This window comes from Nothobranchius furzeri, chromosome 12 (genome assembly GCF_043380555.1).
Source record: "Nothobranchius furzeri strain GRZ-AD chromosome 12, NfurGRZ-RIMD1, whole genome shotgun sequence".
NCBI classification, from domain to species: domain Eukaryota; kingdom Metazoa; phylum Chordata; class Actinopteri; order Cyprinodontiformes; family Nothobranchiidae; genus Nothobranchius; species Nothobranchius furzeri.
In genome coordinates this window covers 39,996,989-40,008,932 of record NC_091752.1, presented here as the reverse complement: position 1 = coordinate 40,008,932, position 11,944 = coordinate 39,996,989, and the positions used below count along the sequence as shown (strand labels likewise).

Sequence of the window (11,944 nt, the reverse complement as noted above, 5' to 3'; positions counted from 1 at the left end):
CTTCCACAATTTACTCAAAAGGAGAGATGAAGACAGGAATGTTTTAGAAATCAGTTTGTGTTCCCTGCAGCTTAAACACTCGAACGAGGACAGACGATTTCAACTTCCACCCTCTCAGGATCTCACATTAAAGAGTTTTCCCCAAACAAACAAAAAGGCTTTAAGACATTGCAGTAAATCTGAAAAAAATAAACCAATTATCACACTTCAGAGGCTCCTGCACCATAAAGCTTTAAAACATTGGTATTTAATCAGGTATCCCAACAAACACGTCTTATTTTAGAATGAGACAGTTTCTCACCGAGGACATAATGAACAGAGATCTGACACAAGGCCATAAAAACACCACGCATGAGCCTGGCGGTCAACACCGTGGCTGTAATGAGGCCACATGGTGCAGGAAATAAGGGGATGAAATGAGAAGGTTACCTCCTTACTTCCCACATTAGGCTGGTGTCCTGGAGGGGAAACCAGCACCAGAGGAGATTAAAGTAAAAACCATGTTTCCACCGGGCTTTCTGATGACCTCCAACTCGTCTGACTCGATGATGCGCCCTAAGGTCTGCAGTCATTTGTGTAACAGTTATCAAATGCTGCTGCTTTATTGTTGCATGTTTTACTGTTTTGGGCTACTACTACTATTACATCGGATATTGTTCCTGACCTGTGGAATTAAACATTTTACATTAAATAATCTACAGCTAAAGAACAACCAGTCTCTTATTTTTGTCCCATAATGTTTTACAGCCAGTTAAAAAGCTGTTATTTCCCTTCATGATCGTTTGTTCCTCATATAAACAACAATTTCATACTTGGTCACATCTGGGCTGATTTGTAGAACATTTTGCTCATTTGTTGACCAGCATGGTTTTGTTTTTGTTTGATTTGCACCCACTTTGGCATAAATCTGATTTAGTGCTGGAATTAGACTGTAAAGGTTTTAATCAGCAGAAGAGGAAACGAGCATGTGTGGAGGCCTGTTAGGACCACCGGCCATCTCTTAGATATTTAATCCCGACTCCAGGCTGCTAACGGATCAGCTGTCAGATTTCTGTCTCTTCAGATTAAACATGATTTTTTTTTACCCCTTAAACGATAAAACTCATTCCTCCATCCAGAAGCATCACACACACCAGAGAGCCCAAAGCAGATTTTCACATTTTAATCACAAATCATCAGTTTTAAAAAACAACAGACAATCTTTAGGTAGACGTTGTGTCGTGTTGATTGAGACAGACGGGTCTCCTGATGTGGTGGACGTGCGTGTCTGCAGCTGTGGTCGGACAGCCTGTTGATATTTATGTCTGCTGTTTTTGTCTGAGAACGAGGCTTGGGACCAGACTGGCGGCGGGGTTGTGGCCTCACTGGGGTCTGCACTAAACCATCTGCGGCTTCGGTTGTTGTTTGAGCATAATTGCCATGGCAACCCACAAATGCTCATCACTGCTATATATCTTCAGAGCTCCTGGCGATTGTCCATCTGTTCGTCCTTCACTTGTCACGGCTGACGAGTCTCTGCAGAATCTACTACCTGATCATGGTTTGATTCCTGTGGGTCTGCAGGTGAGCATCAGGGGGATTTGGTGTTCAGCACCTGAACGGTCTTACGGCCGTAGTGCCAGTAGCTGTATCCTGATGCTGCCGTGGTAACGGCTGTGACATACCTACAATGAGAAACAGTCTGTCAGTAAAACCATCCAAACGTTAGCTCTGTGATTCTGCTCCAAATGCATGTATAAGCTAATAGAGAATCCACCTGTTACAGGTATGTAACTGATGCATTCCACCCTCTAGTGGCGATGTCAAGAACAACACCCACAATTCCAAATGGTTAAGAAAAAAATCCACATGAAGAAAAATTTGAAACAAGTTAAAAGACAAATTAGCTTTAATCAGCTGCTTGTTTTACAGAAACTAATCAGGTTTATTGGAGGTGTTTTTGTAACGTTTTAAAGCTGAACCCCGTAAAAAGCAAAAACTTTTACCCTCTAGGAGAGGGCAGGTTTACAGCTCTCCTGTTTGACCTGGTAAATCACCCTGGAAGACTTGTTTCTAACATGTTCATGGCTCCATGTGTAATGTCACCAAGTTTATACAAACAGCTAATAACTAAACCTTCCCATCAGGGAGTTCTGGTGTGATGAGCCACATCTGACCCTGATTTGACCTTCGTAGGTCATTCATCCCCTCTGCAGTAAGAGTGTATAACTCCTCGGTTTAACTGGTACTGGCATTATCCTGGTACATAACACCAATGCAATATGTATGTGTTTAGTACTTACGCAATACTGTAAGTACATAAGTATGTCTGTGTCCCTTATGCTGCATAGTTCTGGGAACACAAGTTTTCTTTTATTCGTTGCTTGAGACTTGATTCTGCTCCTAGATTGGAATCTCATGCGTACTCAAGTGGTCCGTTTTTGCTTTTTTCAGTTGCATCACCTTTTTAAACTCAAGCCTATTCTTTCCAGAACTCAGTTGAAGCGTGTACTCCATGCGTTTGTGATCTCTAGGCTTGACTATTGTAACTCCCTTTATGCTGGGATGGGTCAGATTATTGTGCATCACCTGCAATTAGTGCAGAACAGTGCTGTTAGGTTTTTGACTGGAACTAAGAAAAGGGACCACATTTCTCCAGTGCTGAATTCTCTTCACTGGCTCCCAGTCTCATACCAGGCACAGTTTAAAGTTCTGCTTTTTGTGTTTAACTTTTCCCAAGGCAGTGCCCCCACCTACTTAGCGGAGCTGACCAGAAATTGCTTATTGTCCCTCGCACGTGGTGATCAGGCTTTTCAAGTCCTTGCACCCTCTCTTTGGAACCAGCTCCCACTCAGAATCAAACAGTCTCCATCACTGGCAGTCTTTAAGAGCAGGTTGGAGACTTATGTTTATAGGATGGCCTTCTCCTAATGCTTTTCGTGTCTGGGTTTTATTTTTTGTTCTTAGCGTTCTTTTAACTAATTAATTTTAATTTTATTTAATCTAAAATGAATCTCATTGGCATTTTATTGTTGAAAGGTTTGTCCTGGGTTTGACTTCATCTCGAAATTTCAAATTAAAACTGAATTTACACACTCAACCTGAATGTGTCAGAACAAGTAGCATTAATGTGCTCGACAGAAGTGATGCTGTTTGTAATGTTTCTGTGATAGCATTACACTGATATGCAAAGTGCACTGCTGAAATTAAAGGGCAAATAGACCTGTGTGTGTGTGTGTGTGTAGGTGTGTGTAGGTGTGTGTGTGTGTGTGTTTACCATAAACACTGCAGCAGGATGCTGTCTGTGTACTGGAAGACAGGAGCAGCCAGAGAGGCAGCGACCAGGCAGAGCTGGATGGCCGTGTTCACCTGGAATAAATAAATGTGGAGAGAGAAAGCTGCTGTAGTCAGACAGACAGCACATGTCTCTGGCCTTAGTAGACTAAAATATATCAACAGTTAAAAGTAATAAATGTACTAGTCAATGAGATCATTCTGGACCAACGGATACATGAGTTGAACATTTCCAAAGAGACTCCTTCATTTGCACTTTTTCCTAACCAGACATCCACCTAGATGACATTTAATAATGGTATAAAGAAACTGTACAGGTGCTTTAGTGGATTTATCACCAACAAGTAATAAAAACAGCCCACAATAAGCTCTTTTCTGCTTTATGTCTAAAGCCGGGTGGACACTGAGTGACCTTTTTACGTGTAGCATTCAGGTCCGTCTCAAACTATACACTTCCTCGTAGACCAAGTCTCATGAGTCATGTGCTCATACTGTAGGTCTGGTAGCAACAGACCTAAAAATAGTGGTTTTTACAGAACACAATCAGACTTTTGATCGTGTTATTGATGTTGTCCTTCAGGAGTGCTGTAGGAGGACACACAGAGATTTATGGGGGTTGGAGGAGGCAGACAAAAGAAAGAAAGTAAAACAATGTTTTATAAGTTTAATTTGACATTAACACAGCAAACGTTCTCTTAACAATCCTTATTGTGTGTGAACAAATAAAAACGGCTGATGTGTGTTAGTAGGGAAATAGCTGGCGAGCCGTGTTGACTCATGTTTGCACATGCACCATGAGCGATTCTGGTTCTTTTTGGGGTCACAGCGCCGCTTCAACAGTGCGATGCACTCACGAGAGACAAGCAAAAAAATAAAAATAAATGAAAAATTGGATAGATCCGTGTGAGCTCCCGACTGCTGATCAAGAGCTAGTCACATGGTGTTAATCGCCTCGTTACCTCCGTACACGGCGCTCAGCTCAAAACTCGCCCTGATCTCAAAGATAGTAGCACAAGGGGAAAATTGGCTCAAAACCAAGCCCCCACAATGCGGCTCAAGTCCAATTCAGTGTGATGTAGAGTGGTCAGCTTTTTCAAATCCTAAAGTTTGTCTATTTTCCACCAGCAGCTCATGCAAGAGGCTGATGACTGTTTTCATGTTCAGTCTGCATTAAAAACTATGATCAGAAATAATCATAAAAAATGGGTTTTCAGTGTTCCACACCGTTAACAGGTTGAGTAATTAAAAACCTTTTCTTCTCAGGTAAAACCAGAAGTGTCGTTTATAAAGAAAATGAGTTCTCACAAGCCTTACTTAGTGTTCGTCTCACCTTGCTGAATACAGTTGGCCTCAGCTGTGCTGTGGTGTAGCAGGGGTTAAAAAACTTACTAAGGGTCACCTGTGGGGACAAAGAGTGGATTGTAAAATGTAAGGTTTAGTTGATATGTAAAAAAATCACTGCAGCAAACACAACAAACCCAGAAATCCTTGAAGTTTATTATTAGAGTAGATATTATCATTTGTGAAACATACCAATGCACCTTCGCTCCATTAGAGGTCAGAGTTTAAAATATTTCACCACAAAGTTTGACTTCTTTTCGCTGTGGATAATTTTATGTTTTTTACATTTTCAGGGGAAAAAAGAGAATCTGACTTAAAGAAAGTAAACAATCAGCTTTTTAAGCTTGTTAACATGGTCAACTGCAGTTAATAGTAGGGCTGGACAATAATTCAATAGTTCAATATATCTATCCATAGACATGTGGCGCGATAGAAAAAAAATGGGTCGATAAAACTCCGATAAAGTTTCCTTTTTTCATTATAACCTATCAGGTAGCAGCATACTAGACTCACTACTTACTCCTAACCAATAAAAACCACAGATTCCGGCCTTCCCCTTCTCAAGCCAAAACAGAGCATGAGGCAGCAAGATGTCTCAGCGAGATGAAGGGGAGAAAAACTAAAAACACCAAAAATAAAATGGCCAGGGCTGCACGTAAAATATATTTTCTATTTTTAAAATATTTTTCAATAATTATCTACAGGTGCTGGCCAGTAAATTAGAATATCATCAAAAGGTTGAAAATATTTCAGTAATTCCATTCAAAACGTGAAACTTGTACATTATATTCATGCAATGCACACAGACCAATGTATTTCCGATGTTTATTACGTTTAATTTTGATATTTATAGGTGACAACCAATGAAAACATCAAATCTGGTATCTCAGAAAATTAGAATATTCTAAAGGCCAATAAAAAAATGTTTGTTTCTCTAATGTTGGCCAACTGAAAAGAATGAACATGAAAAGAATGTGCATGTATAGCACTCAATACTTAGTCGGGGCTCCTTTTGCCTCAATAACTGCAGTAATGCGGCGTGGCATGGACTCGATCAGTCTGTGGCACTGCTCAGGTGTTATGAGAGCCCAGGTTGCTCTGATAGTAGTCTTCAGCTCCTCTGCATTGTTGGGTCTAGCGTATTGCATCCTCCGCTTCACAATACCCCATAGATTTTCTATGGGGTTAAGGTCAGGCGAGTTTGCTGGCCAATCAAGGACAGGGATACCATGGTCCTTGAACCAGGTGCTGGTGGTTTTGGCACTGTGTGCAGGTGCCAAGTCCTGTTGAAAGGTGAAGTCTGCATCCCCATAAAGTTGGTCAGCAGCAGGAAGCATGAAGTGCTCTAAAACTTCCTGGTAGACGGCTGCATTGACCCTGGACCTCAGGAAACAGAGTGGGCCAACACCGGCAGATGACATGGCACCCCACACCATCACTGACGGTGGAAACTTTACACTGGACCTCATGCAACGTGGATTCTGTGCTTCTCCGCTCTTCCTCCAGACTCTGGGTCCTTGATTTCCAAAGGAAATGCAGAACTTGCTTTCATCAGAAAACATAACTTTGGACCACTCAGCATCAGTCCAGTCCTTTTTGTCCTTGGCCCAGGCGAGACGCTTCTTGCGCTGTTTCATGTTCAAGAGTGGCTTGACACACGGAATGCGACACCTGAATCCCATGTCTTTCATGAGTCTCCTCGTGGTGGTTCTTGAAGCGCTGACTCCAGCTGCAGTCCACTCTTTGTGGATCTCCCCCACATTTTTGAATGGGTTTGTCGTCACAATTCTCTGCAGGGTGCGGTTATCCCTAGAGCTTGTACACTTTTTTCTACCACATTTTTTCCGTCCCTTCGCCTGTCTGTTAATGTGCTTGGACACAGAGCTCTGCGAACAGCCAGCTTCTTTAGCAATCACCTTTTGTGTCTTGCCCTCCTTGTGCAAGGTGTCAATGATTGTCTTTTGGACAGCTGTTAAGTCAGAAGTCTTCCCCATGATTGTGGTGCCTTCAAAACAAGACTGAGGGACCTTTTAAAGGCCTTTGCAGGTGTTTTGAGTAAATCAGCTGATTAGAGTGGCAGCAGGTGTCTTCTATATTCAGCCTTTTCAGAATATTCTAATTTTTTGAGATACCAAATTTGGAGTTTTCATTAGTTGTCACTTATGAATATCAAATTTAAATGTAATGAACATTGGAAATACATTGGTCTGTGTGCATTGCATGAATATAATGTACAAGTTTCACGTTTTGAATGGAATTACTGAAATATTTTCAACCTTTTGATGATATTCTAATTTACTGGCCAGCACCTGTATATCGATCAATATTTAAAAATTGTTCATCGCCCAGCCCTAGTTAATATTTAATAGTACATACTCAAACCTTATTTTTTAAAGATTTCTATAAAATATGTTAGATTTTAGTCGTTTACTGAGAAAAGTGGAGGGTTTCTTACCGGCGGAGGTACAGTCTTGTATCTGACCCAGAAGACGGCAGCTATTAAACCGATGTCTCTGAAAATCACTAAAGCTGTCAGTGGAGCTGAAACAGAAGCAAACCAGTAACGTTTGTGTCGCCCAGCCACTCTTTAATGCTCTCTAAAGATGTCAGACTGGGTTTGATACCTGGGATCAAGTCAGCATAGGTGAGACTGACGTATAAAATACTGATGAGGATCTTATCAGCCAGAGGATCCAGAGCGCTGCCCAAGGCGGACTTCTGATTGGGCCACGTCCTCGCGATGTAGCCATCCAACTATAGGAGACACAAGGAGGCAGACAGCGGTCCAGGTGTGTAAAGATGTAGTTAAAGGCGCCGTGTGTGAAATCCATTGAAATCATGATAAAAAATGTGACTCTTTAGCACCGTGCAGTTCAGAGAAAGTATTGCAGCTACGGTGGATCACTCGTGAGTTTGACTGTATAATCAGTTTCCAACCTGTGTAGCCTAACTCACAAAGCTTAAAACAAGCTACTTGACCTCTTTAAAAAAGCATTTATAATTATGACTGTTTATCAACCTACCAGTTCTGAAGGAAGCAAGCTAGTTCTGTATTTTTCTGAAGCGGTCACGATTCACACGCGGAGGAGGGGTGACATCAACCGGGAGGTCAGGTGTTGTGAGAAATTGTGTTCCCCTGAAATATTTTGTCCCCTATGTTGAGAGATCACACTTCTGGCTATTTTCACAATATTTGTGATCAACTTTTACAGTAAAATGATGTAAAATGATGTAATGTAATAATGTTATGCTTGTGATTTTTTATCTGTATTTCCTCCAAAAAACAAATAAAAAATATACATTAAAAACATTCTTGTTCACTCTTTTGCAGCAAGCTTACTTATCATTTTTGAAAAGTTATGTAAAAAGATGTAATCTCACTCCGTTTAACCAGCTTTTATTTGAGGTAGTTTAGTCCTCATAATGGACAATAAGTTATGTGAATTTGGAAATATTTGCTCTTGACTGTCTATGTCGAGGGTCGGCAACCCGCGTCTCTGGAGCCGCATGCAGCTCTTCCATCCATCTGATGCGGCTCTTCCATCCATCTGATGCAGCTCTTCCATCCATCTGATGCGGCTCTTCCATCCATCTGATGCGGCTCTCTGTGCTTGTAAAATAATGAATGGATATTTAAATAAAATGCTTTATATTTTACTGCATTAATTTTACATCTGTATGCCAATTCTAAATGTAAAGATTGTCTGCGTCAACCTGAACAGTTCCAACCCGGTCTACTGTGAGACCGGGTTGACGGGTCACGCTTGTGCGTAATCATATGCGCTTTATGAGCTGAAGAGGATGTGAGATTCTGGGACTCTCCTCAGATGGCTCCTGGATGTGTCGCCACATTGGAGACAGGAACAAGCGCTATTCAGCCAAAGTTTCATAATCAGGGAACATTTTCTAAGTGACAAGTCTCGCTTCAGTCGGAGGAATCTTCCCACATGCGCTCTGGTTCTGCTACGAGCTCCAAGCCCCTCTCCACATCTTCAGCTCGCTGTGGACCTTATGTAGTACACTCTGACAGTGAGCTGCGCTGAGCAGTGTCCAGCTCAGATGTTCAGATGGGAGTCTTTTCTTGAGTGATTTAGCTACATCTGCGATGTGCGTAACAAATAAAATGTCAGTTCGTCTGCATGCGTCTGGGTAATTCTTTCTATTCTTTCTCCATCAAAATAAACGGTCAAATACGGGAACTGTCCGGTCAACACAAGCCCTGCTTTTGACTGTTTTGTTTTCTTGTGAAAATTGTTACAAATTTAACTTGATTAACACCAGAGCCAGGCGCACTGCGCCGTTATCTCTGTTGCTGTAAATGAGGGAAAAACAAAATGATCGGATCCTTTTCTGACCTTCCCCACCTACAAAGTTTAATTACAACAATCAAACGTGACAGAGCCTGGATTTGTATTCTGAACAGTCTAAACATGCTTTAAAAAGAAATGTATGACAAAAGTGACACCTGCCCAGTAAAACCACCAACAGGGTGAAAAATATCTAAATATTGTAGGCAGAGACGGGCTACAACTTCTGGATCCATGTTATATAAATCATTTTATTGATTATCGTCTTATGAAAGGATAACTTTGATGTACACGAGCGACCGGTACTGGCTGCTGTCACTTGTTGTGAGCAGCGCTCTGCTGTCTGAGGGTAGGTCCCGCCCACAACGCCGTGGCTGCTGTTGCTCCCAGTGTTTTCTTTACTGTGGGAAACGGGTAATAAAGGGTCTTTGATGGGATTAGGTTGCCGAACCCTGGTCTAAGGGAAACAAAATATTTCAGGGGAACATAATTTCACACAACACCTGTTTCACGTGGATCACGGTGCCTCGAAGTAAACAAACTGGCTGCCGCTACCAGCTTATATGGAGGATATGGAGCTATCACTGGCTGCTCTTTAACTACGGCTGGTGAAGGAGTGTTGGTAAGCCGGGGACATGCTGGAGATCACGTAAACAATGCTGACTTATCCACCAGCTAATCGTGGCTCACGGCTGGCGTGGTGGAGATCAGCATCACGAGCTATTGAGCTACTAGCTGGCCATGGCTAGAGCCGGGGAGACGCTGTGTACGCTGCACGTAAACTCCCACGGATTACCAGCAAAAGGAGGCCAAAGTCTAAACGTAATGTTTGAGAAGAAGCCCTCTGTGTCGGAGCGTCTCTGTAACGCGTGGAGAACTACATCGCCGTTAGTAAAGTGTTGTGGAGATAAAGTGAACAACGCTGATTTAGCCACTGGCTAGTGCTGTTGGGTGAGACGGCGGGCTGCGGGAAGACTTGAGTAGAAGTACTTTGGAACGGACACGTTGGGACCGGATCAGGAGTTCTGGTACTCGGAAAAGATGAATGAACAACACTGATTTAGCCACTGGCTAGCGGACGAGCGCTGGAGCGTGTTGGGCGAGACGGCAGGCTGCACGGGAAGAGAGGAGACTTGAGTAAGATTGGACACGTTGGGACCGGATCGGGAGTTCTGGAACTAGGAAAAGATGAATGAACAACTTGAGGTGAGTTTGGGAGTCAGAGACACTAATCAGAGGCTGGCGTCCAGCTAATAGCGAGCGGGGTGGTCTGAACACATGCAGCTTCCTTGTGCTGGACATGATAACAGACAAATGATTTGTCTTTTGATTTAATAGTTTTTTATTCAAACAAGTACAGCAACGGTGTAGCTATTTTTTTCTATTTCTTAGTTGAATTAGCAGACTCCATGCTTCCAGGGCGCACTGCTGCCCTCTGCTGGTTCTTTCGGGTTACAGCTATAGCCAAACGGGTAAGTGGAGCTTGTGTGTCCCTAAACAGCTACTGTATTTTAAGATGGTGGATGACCATGGAGCCTCAACCACAGTTTATGTATAATAACAAGTTGAGAGGAATATTTAGATTTGATGTTAGTGAGAAATATTAGTGAAAATGGACAAGTTTGTGAACTGGAAACAGGATGTGATAGCAAACAGGTAAAAATATCACACACTGTACCTTTAAGCAAAAATCAGAAAGTTTAGTGGAAACGGTCTGAATTACCAGGTCAGTAGCTCCAGCCAGTATGAACAGAGCCAGACTGAGATCAAAGTGCTGATGGATGATCAGATAACCCAAATAAGGAGCCAGTAGGATCCGACACATACACAGCAGGTTGGGGATCGTCCACGGGTTTTCATACTGCAGAAAATAAACAAGGTCCAAAACTCAGGTCATGGAAAAACCTTCAGCTGGAAGAAATCAGTTAGGATTTCACACAGAAACACAATAACTTATTTTTTCGGTTCTCAACAAGTTTCTGAAAACTACCACCAGTCATCACCATGAGACCCGGTCGCTGATTTTCTATCCCAGGAAATAGAAAAGAAAACAACCCATTAGAGTTCAGCGGGGCACGACTCCAGGTAACGGAGTACGACTCCCAGGACAGCCAGGCAACAGGGGGGCTGCCCTCAAGCGCTGCCTTTAGGTGTTGTGTTGCACTTTGTTATATCGGTCAGATGTTCATCTAGCCAAAGGGAATGTTCACCTGAAAGTATCAGAGTTGAGTTAAAGTTATGTTAAGAGTCGGAAAACACGACTCTTTTGGACTTACCAGCTCTTTGAACTGGAACAGCCCGTGTCCCGGCACCAAGCCCGCTTCGTCCCGGTCCGCCGCCCCAGAATTATTCTGAGCCTCCTCGGTCTTTCTGCTGCTAAGTCCTCGAGCCCTGGAGGTCACCCGAGGTTGAAAACCAACCGGTGACCTCTTGAGACCCCCGCGGTGCACGAGCGCGATTCCTCTCGCGTGAAGCGATTTACCCTGGATACCAGGCCAGCACGCGACGCGGCTTCCTGTCCACTTCAGTCTGAAGAACCAGGAACCGCTCACCTGTGGAAGACCGAGCCGCCATAATGCTGGCGCGAGCCGACACACACCTGCACACCGCGGGGACACGAGGCCGGGAACACTGGCTGCATTAAACAACGGAGCGGAAATCCGCCGAAAACACGCGTTTAACATTTTCTCGAGCCTACCGACCCGCTGCCACCTCCTTATTTCAAAGCGTGATCATGTTGAAGTTACCGATTCAGGCAGGAACCCTGCTCGAGCCAGCAGGCTGCCATGTTGCCGTAAACTGATCCGGCAGGCGATGTCGTAAACAGTTTTTGTTTTGAAAAGGTAATTTTGTTTCAACGGCGTCAGTTTACATTTAACAAATTAAATAAAATATAAACATACCTGAACCGCCTCAGTTATATTTAATACAAAACGATTTAAATACATTTTTGCGTTTCAAAATAAAAGACTTCTCATTTTTAGAATTCGAAAAACTAAAAATTTTATTAGCAAAATATTTAA

General features: G+C 42.9%; 1 protein-coding gene across 1 annotated transcript; it reads right to left on the bottom strand.

The window, feature by feature from the left end:
- Nucleotides 1–1,147: 1,147 nt before the first annotated feature.
- On the bottom strand, nucleotides 1,148–11,724 carry crls1 (cardiolipin synthase 1). Its single transcript, XM_070542597.1, has 7 exons — nucleotides 11,198–11,724; nucleotides 10,645–10,782; nucleotides 7,239–7,368; nucleotides 7,070–7,155; nucleotides 4,604–4,672; nucleotides 3,257–3,348; nucleotides 1,148–1,664 (listed from the first exon to the last, which is right to left on the bottom strand). The coding sequence occupies exons 1-7, from the start codon at nucleotides 11,603–11,605 to the stop codon at nucleotides 1,571–1,573; spliced, it is 1,017 nt and encodes a 338-aa protein (XP_070398698.1). The 5' UTR covers nucleotides 11,606–11,724; the 3' UTR covers nucleotides 1,148–1,570.
- Between the last annotated feature and the right edge of the window lie 220 nt (nucleotides 11,725–11,944).